Source organism: Xyrauchen texanus, chromosome 46, assembly GCF_025860055.1.
Source record: "Xyrauchen texanus isolate HMW12.3.18 chromosome 46, RBS_HiC_50CHRs, whole genome shotgun sequence".
Lineage (NCBI taxonomy): Eukaryota > Metazoa > Chordata > Actinopteri > Cypriniformes > Catostomidae > Xyrauchen > Xyrauchen texanus.
The window spans coordinates 6,203,443-6,226,844 of NC_068321.1; the positions used below are offsets into that span (position 1 = coordinate 6,203,443).

The following is a 23,402-nucleotide window of genomic DNA, read 5'->3' on the forward strand; positions in this document are numbered from 1 at the left end:
AGTACATCTGTCACTCACTCAACACTGTGTCGATGTAGTGACACTAGGGGTCGCTCTTGGGAGCCCCAAACACCGCTGATCTTTGAGAAAAGGCCAATGGGAACTGGTGAGTGGAATTTGCATGCCACTTCCCCGGAAATACAGGTATAAAAGGAGCTGGCTCTTGGCTCTTTGGGTAGTCGACTCGTCCCCAAAGGGCTGTTCGACCCACATACTAGAGTCAGGGGAGGTTAGTGCCGGTCCGGTGCGCTGGCTATGCGGCACACAGTAGTCTGCCCGTCTCGCACCGCCGATCCACGTAACACAGTTCAGCTAGTTGTGAAATTTGTTTATGGGACCCCTAGTGTCACTACATCGACACAACGTTGAGTGAGTGACAGATAGGGAACGTTCTGGTTACTTCCATAGCTTCCGTTCCCTGATGGAGGGAACAAGACATTGTGTCCCTCCGGCCACAACGCTGAACTACCCGCTGAAATGGCCAGGACCTTATTCTCAGCTCCTCAGCACAAAACCTGAATGAGCGGTATGCACGTCCCCTCCTTATGTCCGGGGGAGTGGCATGCAAATACCACTCGCCAATTCCCATTGGCCTTTTATCAAAGATCAGAGGTGTCTCAGGCTCCCAAGAGCAACCCCTACTACATCGATCGTCTCAATCCCTCCATCAGGGAATGGAGGATACGGAAGTAATCCGGACGATTCTTCCACAAAACGGACATCACTATCGCTGAGACTCATGCAGTTTACAGTTGTTTTTTCTTCATGTTTGTTTTTTGTTTTTTAAGCGGTGTTTAGTTAAAGTAAAGGTTAAAGTTTAAGTAAAAAAAAGAGTCAGGAGAAATGTCAATGACAAAAAATTATTTTCTCTTCAAAATGTAGTGAGGTAAAAGTGCATGTCAACAGAAATATTTATACTCTAATAAAGTAGAAATATTGTAAAACTGTTCTTAAATGTGCTGTAAGCGATTTTTAGCTGTTCTAACTTCCACAAGACTGAGCTGTTGAATTACTCATGTCCCCTCTTTCCTAACCCCCTCACATCAAAGATTGCATTAAGACCAACACTCACCAGAAGAGCCATGTCCCACTGTTGTCAAACACAACAGTAGCAATATAGCACCCTCAACTTACAAATATTATGAATCTGAATATGGCATAAAGCCTCAATTATCCCCTTCAACTACAACAAAATGAGACATGCAGAATGACTGACCGCGGCCCACTGACACATTTTTGTTTGCTGTTTACAAAGTCTAAAGTCAAAGAGACAGTTGAGATATCTCAGGACACTTATCTCATTGATACCTTTCAGGGAGAAGGAACATTTTCAGCATACCATATCTATTTTTAAAAATCACTTACAGCACAGTAATAAATACAGTAATAAAGTATACAAAATAATGCCTCAAAACATTCACGTTGAAAATGATTGCCCCCTAGAGATAATGGGGTAGAAATATTTATCTGAAAATAAAAGTAGTTTACATAGCACCTAAATGGACAAGTCATATATCAAATGAAAGCTCTAATTCTCAAGAATGTGACTGTATAGTAAATTGTGTTGCCCTTTGATGCAAGTGGCTACAGTCTTTCCCATATTTTATACTGTTTGCTTATTGATATTATGCTTGAAATCAACTATAAATAGAAGCTATGCAATCATATTTATATATTCACACTTATGTACTCAGTTTACATAATCATATTCATATATTCACACTTATGTACTCAGTTTTATATTCATCTATATCATCACTGTATTACTATCATTATATCCATGCTTTATGCCTTATGTGTCCAATGTTCCCGTGAGAACGAAATGCATGTGTGAGACCAAGTGTATACATTCGGTCATCTAGTATATCAGTTTGTTACCTGTTGATTACCCTTTTGACCTGATGAGGTTTCAGAGCTGGAACGAGAGAGCATAGTTTATGTCTGCTATTGTTCTAGGAAATGTGCAGACATAGAACAGACACAGACCTAGTACATAACAGGATATGTTTTGGGACAACTGTCCTCGAATTTTCCTGAGATAAGTACAGTTATGGGTCGTGTGGAATCTTTGAGATCCTGATCGAGAGATGAGATGATAAGGGAGTAGCAGCTTTGTATGGTACGCACCAATTTGGAGTTATCAGTTAGTTCGCAATAGTTTTATTTTGTGTGGTTGATAAATTGGGGAAGCTGACTGATAGGTTCATCAGGATGTATCTCCATTTTTGAGACACTGCTGCACAAGAAAACCATTTTTTTTTTGTCAATTTAACCTGACAGTAGCTAACATTTGATAATCTATTAAACTGTGTTCAATGATAAGATTTGGAATGAAATCCAGATTTCAACTTTGTTTATTAGAGTAGACAGTGCCAATGGATTTTAGCTATTACAATTACGCTTCTACTTTTTGGATTTTCGTTGAACTGTCTGATTATGTTTTTTATATATTTAGGTAAGACCATTTGGCTGTGATGATTCTGAAATACCTTACCCCCAAACCAAAGAAATAAATTTGTCTTGTACTATTAGTTATTAAAAAGTTTCCAAAGGGAACAATGCGGCAAACCAATTGAATGAGGTGATGACCCAATAACGGGTAAGAATGTCCAATGGCCAAAAGGGGGGCAACTTAAGGCAGGGCATCACTGCCCTGGGGAACCTGCCCAGGATGGTAGGTGTGACATGGATACAAAAGTGGAGGGTATGCTTTCTTGGGCCAAAAGCATCAAAACTGGGAAACTGTAAGAAGATACAGGATTCTGTCCCAAACGTGAGCTCCACTAAACCCGAGTGAAATAACCGTACCCATATGGCTTCATTATCAGTGATAAACAAACCTTCACAATCTAATGTCACTATGCTAGAAGATTACAGCCTAAAGAAAGTCTAATTAATCATAGAATGGGAAACAGAGTTGGCTTTTGAGAAACATCTGAGAACAAATGTGAGCTAAACTATGATTATTTGCTTATAAAATATTATTAGCATTATATATGAGTTTTTATTAACTCATCTTGATCTTTTGAGTATGTTATAAGACATTGTTTATGATTTTATGCACTGAACATTGTTAAGTTAAGAGTTAAAATGTAACCAGAATGTGTTGCAGTTTGCAAAGTCACAGGTCACAGCATGTTTAGTGACTCACTCGCAAAGGAAAATTCCCTCGCTGACAAAGCTGCTAGACAAGCATCAAAGTCACAGATCAAAGAAGTGGCTGCAATTTTTCCTGTTCACCTTGATTGTCCAGACTCAGAGTCATTGTCCAAAATGTACAATCCAGAGGATATGGAGGTTTATAGAAAAATTGAAAGCCACTTTGTCGGATAAAGGATTTTGAACGATAAAGTCATCCCACCAATGGGATATCAAAACAACCTGATTGATTTGTATCGTGGCTTGGCTCACCAAGGAGTCAACAAAACACAGGCAATGCGCCATCAGACTTGGATCTGGCCCGACATGAATGATGTAAAAGACAGGCTGTCAAGGTGCTTACAATACTTGAGAACGAAACCTACATTTGGAAGACACAAAATTCCAATTGGCCACAGCCCTCATCTGAGGGGACCCATTACACATTTGCAACTTGATTTTATCTCTTTGCCCTCTGACCATGGCTATAAGTACATGTTGGTAATAGTGTGCCAGTTCTCTCAATGGGTAGAAGACTTTCTTCTGTGAACCGCCACCACTGAGAAAGTAGCAGAAATTTTGTTGAGGGCAGGTCCAACGGGTCCGTTAAAAGACCATTTGCAGGAGTATCACAAAATGTTGACAGAATTTCTCAGGAACACGCATTACACCGCCCTCAGCACTCAAAACATGAAATTTAATGTACGGAGGACAGCATATAACTTGAAGATGCAGAGTCCAGTACAGGTAGGAAATAGGAGAAAGTAGGAATTTTCAATGTCAATGTCAATTTATATATAGCACCATTACTTAAGACAATACAGTATCATTACTAAAATACAGTGTAGTAAAACTTCTTCATTGATTATATGCCAAATCAAAGAGATATGTTTTTAGCTTAGATTTAAAAACAGAAAGTGATGTTGCAGATCTAATACAAATGGGCAGAGCATTCCACAATCTGGGTGCAGCTACCGAAAAGGCGCAGTCACCCCTACATTTCAGCTTCAACTTCGGGATGCACAACAATCTCTGGTTGGATGACTGGAGAGACAAAACCGGATGATGTTTAGTCAGTAAAGCTGAAAGATTGGGAGGAGCCAAACCATTTATAGATTTAAACACTAAAAGAGGAATTTTGAAATGAATAGAAATCGCACAGGCAACCAATGCAAAGAACATAAAACCGCTGCAATGTGATCTCGTTTTTTAGTACTAGTTAAAAGTCTTGCAGCTGCATTTTAAACTATCTGCGACTGGCTAATCCCAAAATACAGCGAGTTCCAATAATCCAGCATAGATTTAACAAAGGCATGAATTACTTTTTCAAAATTTGTACTAGACAAAATAGATTTTACTTTTGCTAGTAGTCGAAGCTGAAAGAAACATGATTTGACCACTGTAATGTTGTAATTTTATCTGTTATCTGTTCGTAAAATTTCAAACTATCATACAAATCCACACCCATATTTTTAACCCAAGGCTTCACAGAAAAAGTATAAATCACTGAGATTTATTTTGGAAGTACTGAAAGAATCAGACGGACCAAACACTATTATTTCAGTTTTACTCTCATTGACAAGCTCACTGAGACTCAAGACAACCAAGACTTCACATCAGACAAACATGTCATAAACATGTCAACTTTGCTTCCTAAAGATAGAACCCAATGGAAGCATATTGAATGAAAAAAGAATGGGAGCTAAGATAGAACCCTGGGGCACATCACACGAAAGAGGAGCTACCTCAGATGAATGTTCACCAGTGTTAACTTTAAAACGTATTTTATACCAGCACAGTGCTCCAAGCGAGCAAGAAGGACAGCATGGTCCACTGTATCGAAAGCAGCACTCAAGTCTATGAGCACAAGCACAACAAAGTAACCAGCATTGCCAGTTAATAAAATATAATTTAAAACCTTCAAAAATGCAGTCTCTGTCGAGTGGTGTTACTGAAAGCTGATTGAATAACCTCAAAGATCTTATTTTCATCAAGAAAATTCTACAGTTGTTGTACTCAGCAGTTCAAAAGGTTTTCAGAATAATCACAAAGTAAAAGTGAAATATGATTTATGTAAGACATCAAATACAAACGTCTCATTTATGCCTCGTAACTGCTACTGTAAGCCCCAAATAGCCCAAAACTTTATATCTGCTTTTATCTTATGGAATTTTCAAAAATAAAAATTGCCATTTTTTACTTCTCTGTGCGCTTGGCTGAATAATCCAATGTTATATTTTAGATGTCCAGAACAAAATATGCCATCCAGATGGAAAAGCATGCAAAACTATTGATAAAATGTAATACATCACCCCAAAGGGGAGGATCTCAGCTTTCTAATGACACCTAGACTGAGACTGAGTTTCTCGAAATACATCAACTCAATGTACATCAACATATTCTCACTAACTATATTCATAAAATACTTATATAAAATTATGTTAATAAATATAGTTTTTAGCTAATCTGAGCACTTTTACTCTTCTGCATGTTCAAGTCCGGTGGCACACACAAGCCCTCAGCAGTAAATGATAGTAAACCTCTTGTCTTTTTTCATTACTTTCCTTTTTGGGACATGGTCCTTTTTTGTTAGCAGAGAAAAACCGAGGAAAAAAGCAGTCCTAAAAGCTGGAATATACGATCATCCTCCATAATGGCCACAGTTGCTCCAATGTTTACCTCTCACGCCGTCGCCAAAAGAGGGATCTGTTACATACCACAGTCAAGTCGAGACCAGCTCATCTGTGTCCGAGTCCAGTCCGAGTCAAGACCAAGACCAGAGAGGGAAGAGTCAGAGACAAGGCCGAAAGCACTAAAGGCTGCGTCTAAGACAAAGTTTTTAGTGAATGTGTTAAATGTATAGTTTAAGGAATGATTGACTCTAGACTCATATGTCAAATAAACCTAATTGATTATTTGCTTAAGTTTATGTTGGTTAAACTATATTACCAGTTGAGAATACAAATTTTATAAATTGCATGTCCTAGGTTAAGTGAACAAATTGGTATTACTATTACGACATGTCAGTGTTAACATTCATGTCAAGTAAATACTTCTGCTTTATAAAATACAGTATTACAGAACTAAAATTAAAATGAACCTAAAAACGAAACAATATTGTATTAAATATGACAGAAAGTGAATATAAACATTTGCATTCAATTTGTTAACAATTTATAATAACTATATTTCATTCACTTTAAGTCAAGTAAGCATTTCTGCTCACTTTTGCCTGCAAGATTTAATCTTGGGTAGGCACAGACACCTTTTTTTATTTCTTCCAGACATCATTCAATTCTGATGACATTGAGAGTAATATTTTTATATTTTCTTCAGTACAGTGTGTTCTAAAAGACTAGAGGCTGTTCAGACAAAGGCTGTGCAACGAACCCAGATAGCGCACGTACGTTTCCGAGATGTCTGATTTAGATAATTTCATCTGGAAAGCATCTAACATCTGCTAAACATCTTAAAAAGTAAAATAGACATCTTCCAGATGTAAAGACACACATAAAATATTCATGCTCACGAGTCCATGACTACACCAAGACCATGAAAATATGGTCTTGGACTCTGACTCTACAACACTGCTGGTCATGGATAAGCCTTTTAATTCACAGCACACATCACAAGAGAGAAACAAGGAATGCTTTGTCTAATGGCAAACATTAGAAGAGTTCACTATATAAAAAAATATGGTGTCCTGTTGACATATATGCTTTGAATCTTCAGTCTTAAACTCAGTTTTGTGGTTTGTTCTCTATGTAGACTCTCTAAACATCTCCACTAAGAGGTTTATAATAAATCCCCATCAGATGCTGCAGAATGAGGGTGAATGAGGGTTAAATGTGTTTCTAATCGGGTCTGGGATCATAGCATCACTCCCAAGGGTGCACTACCTCCGTCCACGCCTCAAGGGCAGCAATAGGTGAAACACTTACACACCAGTGCACTGCATGAATAATGCAGAAGAATCTTTAATGACTCACAACAAACAGTCAAATAGTACACGTGTGGTGTGCCATGGTCCTTGGAAAAACTGCATTCAGATATATGTTCAGTGTTTTCAATGTATTAATCCCATGACCCAACTCAGATGTTAAAGGAATTTTCTGGGTTAAAAATAACTTGATAGAGCTGATGTAACTGATTCATTTTTAAAATACTTTCTCCAATCCCAGCTTAATATACAGAGACAATATTAAGAAAGCCATTGGTATGTTGATTTCCCTGAAAAGTATAAGCATTGTGGCACAATCAAAACAAAATGCCTGAATGCAAGATTTTTTTCCATAAATTTCTACTTTAATATGCGCTAGATGGATGTCTTTGTCCATTGAGGCACATCTTACTATGTTTTTCAGCATCTCGTTAAAAACTGTCAAGCTGTTTCGAACCACCACAATAAACTCAAAAAACACTTTCTATTTGGTCAGAGTTTGAAAATCCCATTATTTCCATTAGAACATATTTTTGCATCTGTTTACGCTGTTTTTTTTTCAACGTATTATATGTAAACATTCCCTAAAGGACATTGTTGACCATTGCACGACGTCTCGCTGTTTTTTCAGTGTCGCACCAAGTATTTTTAGATGCTGTGTCAGGATAAAAGATATCAACTTTTAGTCTATGTCCACATTAATCTGGATACATTTAAAAACGGTGTTTTCATTTTCGAAACGCTCTCTGTCCACACTGCTGTTTTCAAGCATTTTCCGAAAGTTTGTGCGAATGCATTCCATGTACGTTCTGAAATGCAATTGTCCTCGTGTTCCGTCACCGGACAGCAATTCCAAGTAAACTTCCCATTGCCATTGAGGGAAAGCAATGTGAAGGCTGTACGTAGTAACATTTATCTTTAACAACGCTATCAAAGTGAAAAGCAGGCACAACAACTCCGCTACAACATGGGCCGCCATCTTGATTGTTTTGGGTTGAATGGATCACATGATTGTGTCACACCCACTGGTTCTTCAATTTTGCTATGTGTATACTGACGAATTAAGGGGTTGTTCACACAAAACCTATTTTTGTATCCGTCCACGCTGTTTTGTCCTTGTTTTTCTAAACAAGCATGTGCTATACGGATGTCTTTGATTGTTGCATCACGTTTTACTGTTTGAAAATGACATCATATTTTAAAAACATGTTTTAAAAACGCACTAGCATGTTGTTTCGAAACTACCGCAACAAACTCAAAAACATTGTTTTTGGCCAAATTTGGACATCATATGTGTTTGTTCTTCGAAGTTTCTAAAAGTATTTAGCGCCTTTAAGGGCCACTCTCATAGAACAAATGTACTAATTTTATTGGAGATTAACTTGACACTTAAATTTGTTGTTGTTTGGATTATTTGTACAAACATTTGCATGTATTTTCATCACAATTTTATTCTGACAACAAGTCTGGCAACCCAGATGTACAGTTTCCTGCATATTTTACCATTTGTGATTAAAACTCCTAAATATAAATACCTAAATAATCTAGGAAGAACATTACAAGAAATGTGTCTCAATGGTTACTATCTATACACACACAGGTTTATGAAATGGGGTCAGATTAGTTTATACATTATTAAATATATTCAAGATAAAGGCTAAGGCATGGATCACTTTTCAGCCACAATATGGAAAAAAATCCACTGCTAATTCCAGCAGAACCATTTAAAGACATTAATAATGGAGCATTAACACAGAGTGCTGAATTAAAATTATTTGTTGGCTTTAACATGCTTTTTAGGGAAAGAGGATATGCTAATTGCCCATTAGTCTATTGCTTTTTAAAGGAGAAAAGTTTCTATCTTTGAAGCAACACTGTTCTTTCTTCAGTGATATTTTAATCAACATAAAAGTTGTATGGCACTAAGTGATGTGAGCTGTCTGAGCAGGGCAGGGAAAGGAAATCATTAAATGCCCCATCAGATAAAGGGCAGCAATTTCCTCTAATTACCAACCCAATCAACACCATCAGAGGTAAAGTGACTGCATCAATACGCATGAGTGTGGGTGGTTTGTTTACAAAGAGGGAATTGGGGCCTTTGATTGGCCCCAATTCCTGCAACGCAGGAAGCGAAACACAGAATCGAGTTACACAGTATCTCTTGACAATGTTTCAAAGCGTTGTTATCAAGATGAGTCTTTGTCTCATGAGCAGTGAAAGTCAAGGATGTGTATGTCAAACTACTTAGATTAAATCTGAAATAAAATCTTCTAAACTCATGTGATACTTGGACAACATACTACATTTGCCAAAATTTCCATGCAATGCAAATGTTCACATTTGGAATACAATTCCTAATAGATGCTTTTGAATGAAATCTTGCCATTAAAAACAATACCACAGTTTGCATGAATGGATGTGCATCGCTATATCAATTTAAGTTCAAACGTCTTTATGCATGTTTTGATATGTACTCCTGACTGACAAAAATGTAGACATTACTGTCGCTGTAACACTTCTAATGTAAAACAGAGATCAAATATTAAAGTTTAAGACCTTTGAAATTATATTGGTTTTAACATTTAGTGCACAATATAACCATGACAGTGTTCTTTAATCTTGACAAACTAAGTTAGGTCCCCTAAGTGCTTCAGGATGTGGAAAATACTAATATAGTTGGAAATATGCAGTGGGATGATAGGTTACTTTCAAACACATTGTGAGTGTATGTGTGTACTTACTGCACAGCTTTGGATGTCTGAGATCTGAACTTGGTAAACTCCCCAGGTGCAGTCCATTCTGATCCCAGCTGAAACAGAACAATTAAGACTTTAAAACCTGATTCCATTGTGGATTTCTTTATCCTGAAATATTGGTAAAAGTATAGCGTGCTTTAGTGCTTGAAGATCTGGAAATCGAAAGGTCGCAGGTTTGAACCTTGCAAGGGTTGATCCACAAACTTATAACTAACTATGCCCTTGTGTAAGACACTTTACCTTGGATTTTTCAGGGCTACTGTCACTAAGCGTACTGGAAGTAATTTTGAATGAAAATGTCTGTAATATGAATGCTTCAAGTGTGTTAAGTACTTTCTCCAAACAGTCAGCGATGACTATAGGTAAGCCATTTCTAGTCCTGTGCATTTTTTAGAAACACACTGGCAAGCATCTTTTTGGCCGCATTTTGTTAGAAATGACATCACACCCATTCATTCTATGACTTTACAAAAGTATATTGGCCTCTTAAGGGGTCACTCACACCGAACCAAAGTTTTTGTGTCCCTTTTTCTACAAAAACATTTGATAAATTGAATTTTTTTACAGTTGCACAAGCTTGCTGTTCAGCATGTTGGCTGGGAGCGCCATCTTTTTTTAAATGCCATTTTAGGTTAAAAAGAACGTCAACTTTTAGATACGCGCTGGCAAGCTGTTTTGAACATTAAACTCAAGAACAATTTCCTTTTGGTCACATTTTGTTCGAAATGACATAATACCTGTTCATTTTTCGATTTCGCTAGAAATACAGTATATTGGCACCTTAAGGGGTCGCTCACACAAAAGCGTTTTTGTGTCCGTCTACGCTGTTTTGTTTTTTTAAACAATTGTTTTTCTAAATAAACATTTGCTAAAATGACATTTTGGACCATTGCAGGACATCTCACTGTTTTTTCAGTGTGTAACATGGGAGCACCATTTTTTTTAGATGTTGGTTCAGGCAAAAAGAGCGTCAACTTTTAGAAACGCACTGGCAAGCTTTTTTGAACCACCGAAATGAACCCAAGAACACTTTCTTTTTTTGGCCAAATTTAGTTTGAAACGACATCACACCCATTTGTTGGTTCTTCGATTTTGCTAAAAGTATATCCATGCCTTAAGAAGTCACTCACACAAACGTGTTTTTGCATCCGTCTACGCTGTTTTCCCCCCCATTTTTTTCTTCTTCTACAGAAGCATTTCTTAAACTGTCTTATTGTGTTGCGTGGGAGTGCCATATTTTTTTAGTTGTCGTGTCAGGTTAAAAAACACGACCACTTTTATAAACGTGCTGACAAGCAGATTTGAACCATCGCAGTGAACTCAAGAACACTTTCTTTTTGGCCACATTTTATTCAAAATTACATCATACCCATTTGTTCAGCAGTCACTCACACTGAAAGCATTTTTGACTCCGTCCATGCTTTTTCCCCCCATTGTTTTTCCATGAAAACATGAGCATAATGGACGTCTTTGACCACTGCGCCATGTTACACAGTTTTTCAGCATCTGGCACAGGAGTGCTGCATTTTTATACATCACGTCAGGCTAAAAAGAACAACAACTTTTAAAAACACGCTGGCTGGAATGCTGTTTTGGACTACAGCAATGAACTCAAAAACGACTTATTTTTGGCCATATTTTGTTCAAAACCATATCACATGCATTTGTTCTTTGATTTGTTCTTTGATCCTTAAGGGGTCGCTCCCACTGAACATGTTTTTGGGAGGGTTTTACTACATAAACAACTGCTAAACTGAAAACATTGCATGACTTGTTTTTTTCTGTTTTTTCAGTTTTTTCAGTGTGTTGTGTGGGTGCACATTGTTTTTTAGATGTTGTGTAAGGTTAAAAAGAGCTCAACTTTTAAAAAACATTGGTTTCGAACCATGGCAATGAAATTAAAAATACCTTATTTTTGGCCATATTTTGTTCAAAATTAACTGCTCTTTCTTCGATTTCAGAAGAAGTATATCGGGGTTGCTCACACCACTCGTGCTTTTGCATCTGTCTGTGCTGCCCCCCAAAAAAAAATTATTATATATTAAAAAAACTCTTAAAAACACGTCTGAAGACATCTGCGTTCTGCTCTATTAGTTGTACTGCATCTAGCTTTTTAGCACAAAAATTTTGCGAGTGTGGTTTTGGCCAATAAACCTTAAGAATAAAGTTTCTTGCAGTTAATTTTTTTTTTTTTTTTTTTTTGCTGTCCTGCCCCCTGTGCATGTGAGCACAATGATCTCCACACCAGTAATGACAGCAGCTGCTACAGTGATTTAGAATGAAATCTCTAGTATTTCATCCCAGCATGCCTCTTTAATTGTCATGTGTGGCACCTCTCTTCCTCTCAAAGATTTTGTGTACATCACACATCACAATGCCTCCTGGACACTTGCTGCCTCAAAGACGTCTTTAATTCTGCACACACAAACACACACACCAAAGTCACATGACCCTCTCTTTGCCAATAGGAGAGTGTTTACCGTCTCACACACACACACCTTGTGTGGCCGTCAGCATAAACACACGTGTATGACTCAGCCAATGCTAATTACCTCTGCTGCCAAACACAACTAGCTCCCTCACAGGGATTAGAGGATAAAGATGCAATGTGTGTTTGCATGTGTGTGTTTGTATGCCCCGATGTTGGTGAGTAAAATTAAAGCTAGCGTTGTTATCGATGCTACTGACTTGACTATATTTTCAGTAGAGTGACATTAGTTCCCCTTCTGTCACTCACTCAAAGTCGTGTTGATTTAGTGACACAAGGGGTTGCTCTTGGGAGCCCCCAAACACCCTCAAATCTTGGAGAAAAGGCCAATGGAAATTGGCGAGTGGAATTTGCATGCCACTCCCCTGGACATACAGGTATAAAAGGAGAAGGAATGCCCACTCTCATTCAGATTTTTTCTTCAGAGCCGAGCAGTTGTGTATCAAAAAGCTGAATACTACTGCGGTTCCATTCTCCTTCTGCACGATTAGTACAGATTACGGCCCTGGGCGCTTCGACAGCGCTACTAAAAGAGTATATATTTCTGAAAATAAATATATTTTCCTCTATTAGAGCAACAGAGTTATTAGCTATTAGAGTCTTTTTAAAGATGCATCTTTTTAAGATACCTTTCCGTCTATGTGTGATTCCTGGATGCGGTCATTATCTCTCCACCTCCGATGGCCACGGGCGCTGCCTCATGTGTCTGGCCCACGATCACACAGAGACCGCATTCGTGGGTGGTTTTTATTCTCATTGCGAGGACCTGACCATGGCAACGTTGTGATTGCGCCTTTCCTTCTTCCGAGAGAAAGCCACTTCAGCCTCACCCCCCCACCTTCTACCCAAGGGTACGAGGCCGGCCCATTCCCCAGCACGCTAATTTCCCCAGCACGCCCTGTTGAGTTCCGAGATGAGACCAGCTCGCCTCATGGCCAGCTTACAGTCTCTTTTGGGGCTCGCGAGTAGGATGAGTTCTCGATCACTGCATCGGAGAGCGTGCTTTTGCGCATCTACTTGGATCGCACGCAGAGCTTTAGACGCTCTGAGAAGCTCTTTGTCTGCTTTGGTGGACAGCGGAAAGGGAACATTGTCTCCAAACTGAGGCTTGCACACTAGATCATGGACGTCATCGCATTGGCCTACCAGACCCAGGCCGTGCTCGCCCCCTTGTTGGTTCGAGCACACTCTACAAGGAGTGTGGCATCCTCGTGGGCACTGGCCATTGGCACCTCTCTAGCAGACATCTGCAGAGCAGCGGACTGAGCAACACGCAATACCTTCACGAGATTTTACAAGCTCTGTGTTGAGCCGGTTTCGTCCTGCATACTTTCAGGTACGAACAGGTAGAGTTTGGTAATAAGGAACAGCTGGCCAGGTGTATCGCTTGCGTATAGCGCCTTTACCCTCCCCTGAGGTGAAAACGTGCGCTTTTACTCCCAGTCGAGTTCACGAAGTCGTGGACCCTGGATGTCCTTCCTCCCTATCCCTGCGGCTCACAAATTTGGTGGAGGAGTTTGCAGCTAGACACACTACTGGTACTAATATACCCTGTACTGGGATAGGTGCTCCATAGGTGCCGATTACTCCGGTAACCCCCTGTGATGTATTTACCACGGTATGTCTCCCTTTGGCAGAGCACTCTCTGCCCCCGGTCGCTGTGTTTCTAGAGTTCCTCCCCTTCGAGGCAGGACCTACCACTGCGCCTCTTCCATGTGCAGCTGGTGAGCCCACGTGTCATATTGCTGCATGTTGACCTCCCCTTTTGGGCAGCATGTGATCTCCGTGGGGTCTTTTCCCCTGAAAGAATAGGAAAGGAAAATAACACCTTCCCCAATGCATATAATAGAGTTAGATGGCCCCAGCTGAATCTAATATTCTGTGGATAGAAAACATAGAGAGAAAAGGCCGCAGCTGGCGCTCTCATGCTAGTTACGTTGCTTCCCCCCTTCAGGGATGTGGGGAACTACATGTCGTCTTTTGGGGTGTTGGTGGAGGCTACGTGAAGTCTGATGCACCTGCTATTATGCACGCAGCAGCTTGCTTGCACCTGCATCGGCAGTTCACATAACACAGTTCAGCTGTTGTGGCGTTTTTCTATGGGGACCCCTAGTGACACTTCATCGACACAACGTTGAGTGAGTGACAGAAGGGAAACGTCTCGGTTACTGTCAGGGAATGGACGTTGTGTCCCTCTTGCCACAATGCTATACTAGCAGCTGAAATGGCAGGGACCTTGTCTCGGCTCCTCAGCACAAAACCTGAATGAGAGTGGTGGGCATTTCTTCTCCTTTTATACTCGTATGTCCTGGAGAGTGGCATGCTAATTCCACTCACCAATTCCCACTGGCCTTTTCTCAAAGATTTGAAGGTGTTTTGGGGATCCCAAGAGCAACCACTAGTTTCACTACATCGACACAACGTCTCCTTCCCTCCATCAGAGAATGGAGATTACAACACTAACCGAGATGTTTTCTCTGCATATAAAGCTGTCATAGGAGTATTTAACTTCCAAACAATTACACACTTCATCTTTAAATTATGCGTAGCCTCTAGCTTGACAAGCAACAGTTTCAAAGTAGCTTCCCCAACACTGTTTATATGTTTACCTCCAGAGTCGAAAGCAACAGTAAATTTCCACTTGAATGTGATTGCAGGAAAACGTCTCGGTTACCTACGTAACCTCGGTTCTCTCTAGATGAGGGAACGAGTATTGCGTAAGCTAGCTTACGCTACGGGAAAGATTAATCTTTTCTGAGATATTGAAGCCAAAAATTATCCTTAATTTTGTATCATTTGTCAACGCAGTGCAGCAACTGCAGACCTTGAGCGGGCTAGCTAGCGAGCTCATTGGTTGCTCTGCGGCAACTGCTGCAGCCTATAGACGAACTTGCGTGAACTCGCGCCCAATGAGAGGCACCCGCGCGCTCACTGTCCCAAAGCCCGCCAGAATGGGCGTGGCTAGGGTGCATATAAGCGCAGTTCGTGAGGCTGGAACCCTGGTTTTCATTGAATGAAGCTGAAAATCGCCGTGGCGCGAAGCACGGCCAGCTACGCAATACTGCTCCCTCATCTAGAGAGAACCGAGGTTACGTAGGTAACCGAGACATTCTCTTACGAGAGGTTTTCTCGTATTGCGTAAGCTAGCTTACGCTACGGGAACCCATTGTCAACGCCGTGCGCCAAGCATCCACTGCATGAGCCCCAGGGGGTGGGGGACCCAGGGAGCCCTTGTGAGTGGGGAAATAATATTTGGCCGGCAAGAGTGCGGGTCAGTGTGTGTGTGATACATAAGCACATAGTGGGAAGGGAAAAACAGAGCGGCGGTGCCGGTCTGTGTGAAATGTGTCCCATTAGTGCAGCTCACCAGGGGAGCTGTAGCGTATTAAACTGCTAGTAGTTTTGCCTGCAGAGCGGGCACGTCCAGATTGTAAAATCTGACAAAGGTGGAGGGGTAAGCCCAGCCCGCTGCCACACATATGTCCTGAATGGAAATCCCGCTGGACCATGCCCACGAGGAGGCCATGCCTCTGGTGGAGTGAGCCCTAATGCCTAACGGGCATGGCATGTCTTTCAACGCGTACGCGGCAACAATAGCGTCCACTATCCATCTAGACAGTGTCTGTTTCGAGGTGGCGAGACCCTTGGTGCGCCCTCCGAACGAAACGAAAAGCTGCTCAGCGCGTCTGAAAGAGGCGGAGCGCGCAGTATACAATCTCAGTGCTCTGACTGGGCAAAGGAGATTTGTGTCGCGTTCGCTATCGGATGCTGGCAGAGCCGATAGGGAAATAATCTGTGCTCTGAAAGGAGTACCGATCACCTTGGGGACATAGCCGTGTCTAGGCTTTAAAATGACCTTGGAGTCACTTGGTCCAAACTCCACGCAGCGCTGACAGACAGCGCGTGAAGGTCTCCCACACGTTTAACTGATGACAGGGCAGTCAGAAAAACGGTTTTGAGTGAAAGGTATTTCAAATCCACAGATTCAAGCGGTTCGAAAGGGGGGCTTTCATAGCTTCGAGAACTACAGAAAGATCCCAGATAGGAACCGATGGGGGGCGCGGGGGGTTCATCCTTCTAGCTCCCCTGAGGAAGCGGATGACCAGCTCGTTTTTTCCCCGTGACTGGCCATGCAGGGGTTCGGCGAACGCCGCGACGGCCGCCACATACACTTTGAGCGTGGATGGGGATCTGCCCTTATCCAACAGCTCTTGTAAAAACACGAGCAGTGACGACACCCCACATGTCCGTGGGTCCAGGTCTCTGTCGGTGCACCATTTTGAAAACACCGACCATTTGGACGCATAGAGTCTTCTCGTGGAAGGGGCTCTAGCATGTATGATAGTGTTCATTACTCCTTCTGGCAAAGCGACGGGTAGTCGCTGATCACCCACGCTGCAGCGCCCAGCTCTGGGTGGGGATGCCAGATCGTGCCGCGAGCTTGAGAGAGGAGATCTGCTCTCACTGGGATGGGCCACGGGCTGTCAGTGACAGCTGCGTAAGCTCCGGGAACCATGTCTGATTCTCCCAGCCGGGCTATGAGGAGCACCGAGTGACGCTGCTTCCTGATCCTCTGCATTACCTGTGGCAATAGCGAGACGGAGGGAAGGCGTAAAGCGGGCGGTTGGGCCAGTCCTGGGCCAGCTGCCCTCGCTGAGAAAAATACTGGGCAGTGACAGTTCTCTTCTGACGCGAAGAGGTCTATCTCTGCTCTGCCGAATATTTGCCATAATTTCTGGACTGTTTGAGCATGCAGGGACCATTCCCCTGGGGGAACATTGTCTCTGGACAGTCTGTCTGGGCCGTCGTTCAGGTGGCCTGGCACGTGCGTCGCCCTCAGCGAGCGCAGGTGGCCCTGGGACCAACTTAGTATGTGTTTTGTCAGATGTAAGAGGTTCCTGGATCTGACACCGCCCTGACGGTTTAGATAGGATACCACAGATCTGTTGTCCGAACGGACCAGGACGTGGTGACCCTGAATGACCGGGAGGAAGCGCATGAGCGCGTACTCGACCGCTATCATTTCCAGACAATTTATGTGAAGGAGCTTTTCCTGAACTGACCATAGGCCAAAAACCGGCGAGCCCTCGCGAGACCGCGCCCCAACCCGTGTTGGACGCTGCCTGTCGAGATGACTTTTCGGCGAGATACAGCTCCCATCGCCACTCCCCGCTGATACCATTCGCCACCGCCCAAGGCTGCAGAGCTGATATACAGGTCTGAGTCACTCTGATTGGCTGGCGGCCTGTGGCCCACGCCCGGCGAGACGCTGGTGTTTAGCCAATGCTGAAGCGGGCGATGCACAGTAAACCCAGCTGAAGTACTGCTGCGGCTGAGGCCATGTAACCTAACACTCTCTGAAATTTTTTCAGAGGCGTGAGGCTGTTCATCTGAAAAGACGCTGCTAGTCGCCGCGCTGTGTAGATAAGCGAGCCGTCATTGCCACAGAGTCTAGTTCTATTCCAAGGAAGGAAATTGCCTGACTGGGCTGTAGTGAGCTCTTGGTCCAATTGACTGCAAGACCCAGACTGTTCAGATGACTGAGGAGAACTGTCCTGTGAGACAGAAGCTCTGTATGTGACTGTGCCAAAATCAGCCAATCGTCCAAATAGTTCAGAATTCGCAAGCCCTGACTCCGCAGGGGTCTTCGTGAAAGTACGGGGTGCTAAGGACAGGCCGAACGGAAGGACGGTGTATTGATAAACCTGACCGCCGAGGCTGAATCTCAAGAATGGCCTGTGACGGGATTTATCTGAATCTGAAAATAGGCATCTTTCAGATCGAGAGAAATAAACCAGTCCCCTGGCATTACGCGCGAGGAGTTTGCTGATTGTAAGCATTTTGAACGGTCTTTTGCAAGCACCTTGTTCAAAACCCTGAGATCTAATATTGGTCTGAGGCCGCCGTCTTTCTTGGGGACAAGAAAATAACGGCTGTAAAACCCCGACTCGCTCAGTGAAGGCGGCACTCTCTATGGCCCTTTTGCACAGAAGGTTTGCTATTTCTGAACGAAGCATGCAGGCTGCTTCCGTGTTCACAGTAGTTTCAAGCCGCGCCTGAAGCGGGAGGGCGGCGATCGAACTGTAGGAAATAGCCCTGTTTTATTGTGCTTAACACCCATTTGCATATCCCTGGGATAGCTTCCCACGCTTTGAAGCGTAACGCTAGAGGGTGAATGGCCGAGTCGCCTGATTGCCGCATACAGCGGGCTGAACAGAATGTGTGAGCGCGCTTATTGTGCTTATGCATGACTGCTCGCAGACAGCAGGGACATGCTGTTCTGTGAGTGACTTCCCGATTGAGATGAATGGGGAAAGAGTCACATCTGTTAAGTGATGCGCGAGCATAGTCACGGGCACGGGACTTACACGTAGAGAGGTGTTTGCTGGCCGTGTGACAGAGCGGGCAGAGAGGGGACGCGCGCACGGGCTCGAGGACCGTGAAAACAGCGTTTGAGTGCAGGCAAGCGGGTAGTAACACCGGCTTGTTGGCTGCTGAATTCACCACTGTAGTAGCCTGAGAGAAGGGGACTGACAGGGGGCGAAGCTTTGCCGGTGGTCCGCCGCGGCGGACTGAGCCGTCGTTTTTTCAACAAAGCTAGGAGGACTTCGGTTGTTCAGGTTTCAGCGCAATCTTAGGCCGAGGCCCGCGGGGGGGGCGGCGGTCTGTGGCGGATGTCTGAGCGCGATCTGGGGCGGCCGCCCTGTCGCCGCTGGGAAGTCTGGCTTTGTTGAGCTGGGCGCTGTTAAGATGCTCGTGCAGGAGGCTGGTTACTTGGGCGGCCTGCAGAGGAGCTAGCGCGGCGAGGCAGGAAGAGATTCATGGCTTGGGTGGCTTTCTGGACTTCCGAAAAACGGTCAACAATGCCACTTACCGCGGAACCGAAGAGACCGGACGGAGAGAGCGGCGCGTTGAGGAACGTGGAGCGCTCAGCTTCTCCCATGTCGGCTAGCGTTAGCCACAGGTGTCTCTCGGTTACAGTCAGCAAGGCCATGCACTTCCCTAGGGCTTGAGCTGCAGCTTTGGTGGCGCGAAAGGCGAGGTCCGTCGCGCTCCTTAGATCTGTAACAGCCTCTGGGTGCCTGCCTTTCTCATCCCATTCTCGAAAAAGGTCCGCTTGGAGGATCTGCAAGACGGCCATGGAATGCAGAGCAGATGCGCTTGGCCGGGCGGCGGAATAGGCGCCAACACAGGCGAAGTAGTTCTGCAGGCCTTAGACGGGAGCACTGGCTTAGACCGCCATCTCGTGGAGGGCGGGCAAAGGTTTGCTGCTACCGAATCCTCGACCGGGGATGGAAGAGTAGTTCCACGATTTAGAGAGCTCGGCGTGGAGTTCCGGCAGGAAGGGAGCGTCCGGCCGCTGGCGCCAGCGGTGACGGCTTTGAAGAAAGCAGCCGCCGAGTCTGTTGGGAGCCTGCTCAGGGGCGGTGACCACTTGAGCCCGAGGCGGTCGACGGCCTGTGTGAGGAGGCGTATCAGTTCCCCTTCGACCCGGCGTGGGTCCTGCTGGATTCCTGGGCCGATGAGGAGGCTTGTGACCACCTCGCTGTCCGAAGCCATGATGGAACAGCAGCCCTTGTCCTCCGCCTCGCTCTCCGAGATGGCAGCAGTGCGGCCGCCGGGCGGTAACTGTGCGTCCCGGGGTGGGAGGGTGAACACGATGCTCGAGGGAGAGGCTCCGTGAGACAGTCGCTCTAAACCCGATTCCGCAGCCTTTGGGAGCGGCGCTTCTTCGGCGCGGCGAAACAGAAGGCGGCGCGGAGGCTTCGGTCCTGAGCGCTCGAAGTCGAGCCCGCAGGGTCGACATCGAAGCTCCTCGCAGAGGTCGCATCCGCCGCCAGCTAAGGCGAGCTCTGCATGCCCCAGTCCCAGGCAGAGAGCGCAGATGATGTGGCGGTCTCCGGCGCTGAGAGGGGTGCGGCATGAACCGCAGGTGCGAGGCATCTTTAAAAAGACGCCATGCTCTTTTGTGAAGTTCACTGAGGAACTAGTTTGCTTTAAAAGGATACGTCGCGGATGGCGTAGCTCGCAGGATGGCTGAAGGTGGCGGCGGCCGGCTTCTTCGAGCGCTGTCCAAGCTTGCTTGATGCCCCTCGAACGGCGCACGCTTCTTGCAGTTTCAGAGATGCGAAGAGCTTCGCTGAAGAGATGAAAATCAGGGTTCCAGCCTACTGAACTGCGCTTATATGCACCCTAGCCACGCCCATTCTGGCGGGCTTTGGGACAGTGAGCGCGCGGCGCTCTCTCATTGGGCGCGAAGTTCACGCAAGTTCGTCTATAGGCTGCAGCAGTTGCCGCAGAGCAACCAATGAGCTCGCTTAGCTAGCCCGCTCAAGGTCTGCAGTTGCTGCACTGCGTTGACAAATGATACAAAATTAAGGATAATTTTTTGGCTTCAATATCTCAGAAAAGATGAATCTTTCCCGTAGCATAAGCTAGCTTACGCAATACGAGAGAACCTCTCGTAAGAGAACTTCTAAATTCAATGGTAAAAGAAAACATGTTGTGGAAACTTATTTTCAATTGCACACTTGCTTCAGTGCACTTGAGTTCAATACAAATCACAGCTTGTTAGGAAAAGCTTGCTAAAGAAAAGATGGATCAAGGAAGACAAGGACCATTAAAAATGAGCCCAAAGAGAGACACACACAGTCATTCCACCGCAGCACTGTTTCCCTCCAGAGCAGTGGGAGGGCTAGCAATAAAACATTACAGCTATTAAACAGAAAAGAACATTTATATTTACGTAGATGACTCATCTTTATGCACGAACTTCACAGAACATCCACCAGCTAAAAAGAATACAGAGAAAAATCTGTTGTTACCTTAACTGATATCAGATTAGCTTTTCTGATTTCAGTTGACAGCTGAGATTGTGACCAAGACTTGGTTTGTGACCAAGTCACAAACTATCAGTGTTGGAGAAGCTACTTTGAAACTGCAAGTTTCAAGCTTTAATTTAAAGTAGTTCAGCATGAGCATTTACTTCCTTGATACACGTTCCTTGTCTTATGCTGCGTTCAAGTCCTCCTTGGAAGTTCTTTCTTGCAAGCTCGGAAGTCGTAATTACAGTGTGATGTGTGTTCAAGTGAATTGTTTTGTAAAATGTATGTGCAAGTGATGAATATTTTTCTCTCTCTTTCACTTTCTGAAAAACATATGAAGCTTTTTTAGTGCTACTGTAATGAAATGAAGAGCAAAATGTGCATTTGGTGTGTAATTGATGTTGTATCTGCCCTTAAAGAAAATCAAGAGTTCATGGCAAATTTGTCGTAAATTCGCCACTGATTATTTTCAGATGCAAATGAGCTTTGCAGCAAACTTGCAGCAAATTATCCATTGTTGCCATAGGTTTGCTGCAGGTTCACCACTATTGAGCTTAGGAATCACAAGATCATTTTTGTGTGGAAAATAATTAGTGGCAAATTTGCACCAAATTGTTGCACGTTTGCGAATAGTTTGCCAGAACTCTAGATTTTTTGTAAAGGAGTGCATTTTATCAAAATCGAAAATGTTCTAAATGAGAGTGATTTCTGGAAAGATTCATCATCAGTTCACCAAATTCATACGAGGTAATTGAAAATGTTGATTGTACAAGTCGGGGCTTTGCAGGTTATTCTAAAGGAATTAAATTCTTCAATCAAAATGTAATAACTTGCTCCTTTTCTCCATCCAATCAACTCCTGATGGATCGAGCATCGCTCGTCCTGCATTTGTTTAATTGAAAATTTGTTTTAATTCATAAAATATGTCACATTATGGAATTATAATTGGTTGCAAACATCATTCATATTGACTACACAAGAGAGCTACTTTGCTAATGACAACTAAACAATTTAAGGTGCAATATACTTTAATTAAATAATTAACAATGAGATTAAACAGCATTTATCTGTTTAAAAAGCTAGGTCTCAATTAAGACATAACATCAAACATGAACACAAAATTACACTAAAAGAACCTAATAAAACCATAAAACACCATATATGAAACACCATAATTTATTTTATATAATCTAAAACAGTGGTAAACAGCAAAACTTTTTTTAAGTTGTCAAATGTCAAACTTCGACTTCAAAACACAACTAACAGATAAACTACCCCAACAAACCAATTTGCTCAGATTACCAGTGCTACTTTAGGGGGTATTTAATGAAAATGTATTTCATTATTTCCTCAACTTGCTCGGATGTAAGGTTGCATCTGAAATAAAATTTTCCAAAAAAATATATATATTCTAATTTCTACAAAAGTATAGGGTCATTAGTGACTCAATATTTGTAATAATGTAGTAATATACACTGATGAGCCAAAACATTATGACAACTCACAGGTGAAGCGAATAACGTTGATCATCTCCTAACACGGGCAAGCTCTGGGTAGATTAGATGGTAAGCGAACAATCAACTCTTGTAGTCAATGGGTTGAATGCAGCAAAAATGGGCAGGAATAAAGACCTGAGTGACTTTGACAAGGGCCACATTTTTATAGCCAGACGACTGGGTCAGAGCATCTCTGAAATGGCAAGGCTTGTGGGGTACTCCCTGTCAGCAGTGGTGCTCAGTGGTCAGAGGAGTGACAAACCACAAACCGGTGACAGCGTGTTGGCCACCCAAGGCTCATCGATTCACTAGGGCAATGAAGGATATCTTGCCTGGTCTGTATTGACAGAAGGTCTACTCTGGCACAAGTCACAGAAAATTGTAATGATGGTTATGGGAGGAATGTGTCACAACACACAGTGCATCGCACCCAGCTGCGTATGGGGCTCCATAGCTGCAGACCAGTCAGAGAGCCCATGGTGACCCTTATCCATCATCGAAAGCACCTATAATGTGCATGCGAGCATCGGAACTGGACCTTGGAGCAGTGGAAGAAGGTTGCCTGGTTCGATGAGTCCCGTCTTCTTTAACATCATATGGATGGCCGTGTATGTGTGCGCCGTTTACCTGGGAAGTGATTGCACCAGGATGCACTCTGGGGAAGATGACAAGCCAGATGAGGGAGTGTAGTCTCAAATAAGACAGCGCACACATACAGTCTGTGTACTAACCATCTGATGCTTATAGCACACAATACTG

The 23,402-nt window shown here is 43.4% G+C and overlaps 1 protein-coding gene across 1 annotated transcript in view; it reads right to left on the bottom strand.

Moving 5' to 3' along the window:
* Nucleotides 1-23,402, bottom strand: part of LOC127638538 (N-acetyl-beta-glucosaminyl-glycoprotein 4-beta-N-acetylgalactosaminyltransferase 1-like) — a 225,042-nt gene that overhangs the window by 58,234 nt on the left and 143,406 nt on the right. Inside the window, exon 7 of the mRNA XM_052120103.1 lies at nucleotides 9,820-9,887. Coding sequence (XP_051976063.1) covers nucleotides 9,820-9,887 — 68 coding nt within the window. The remainder of the gene's footprint in view (nucleotides 1-9,819; nucleotides 9,888-23,402) is intronic.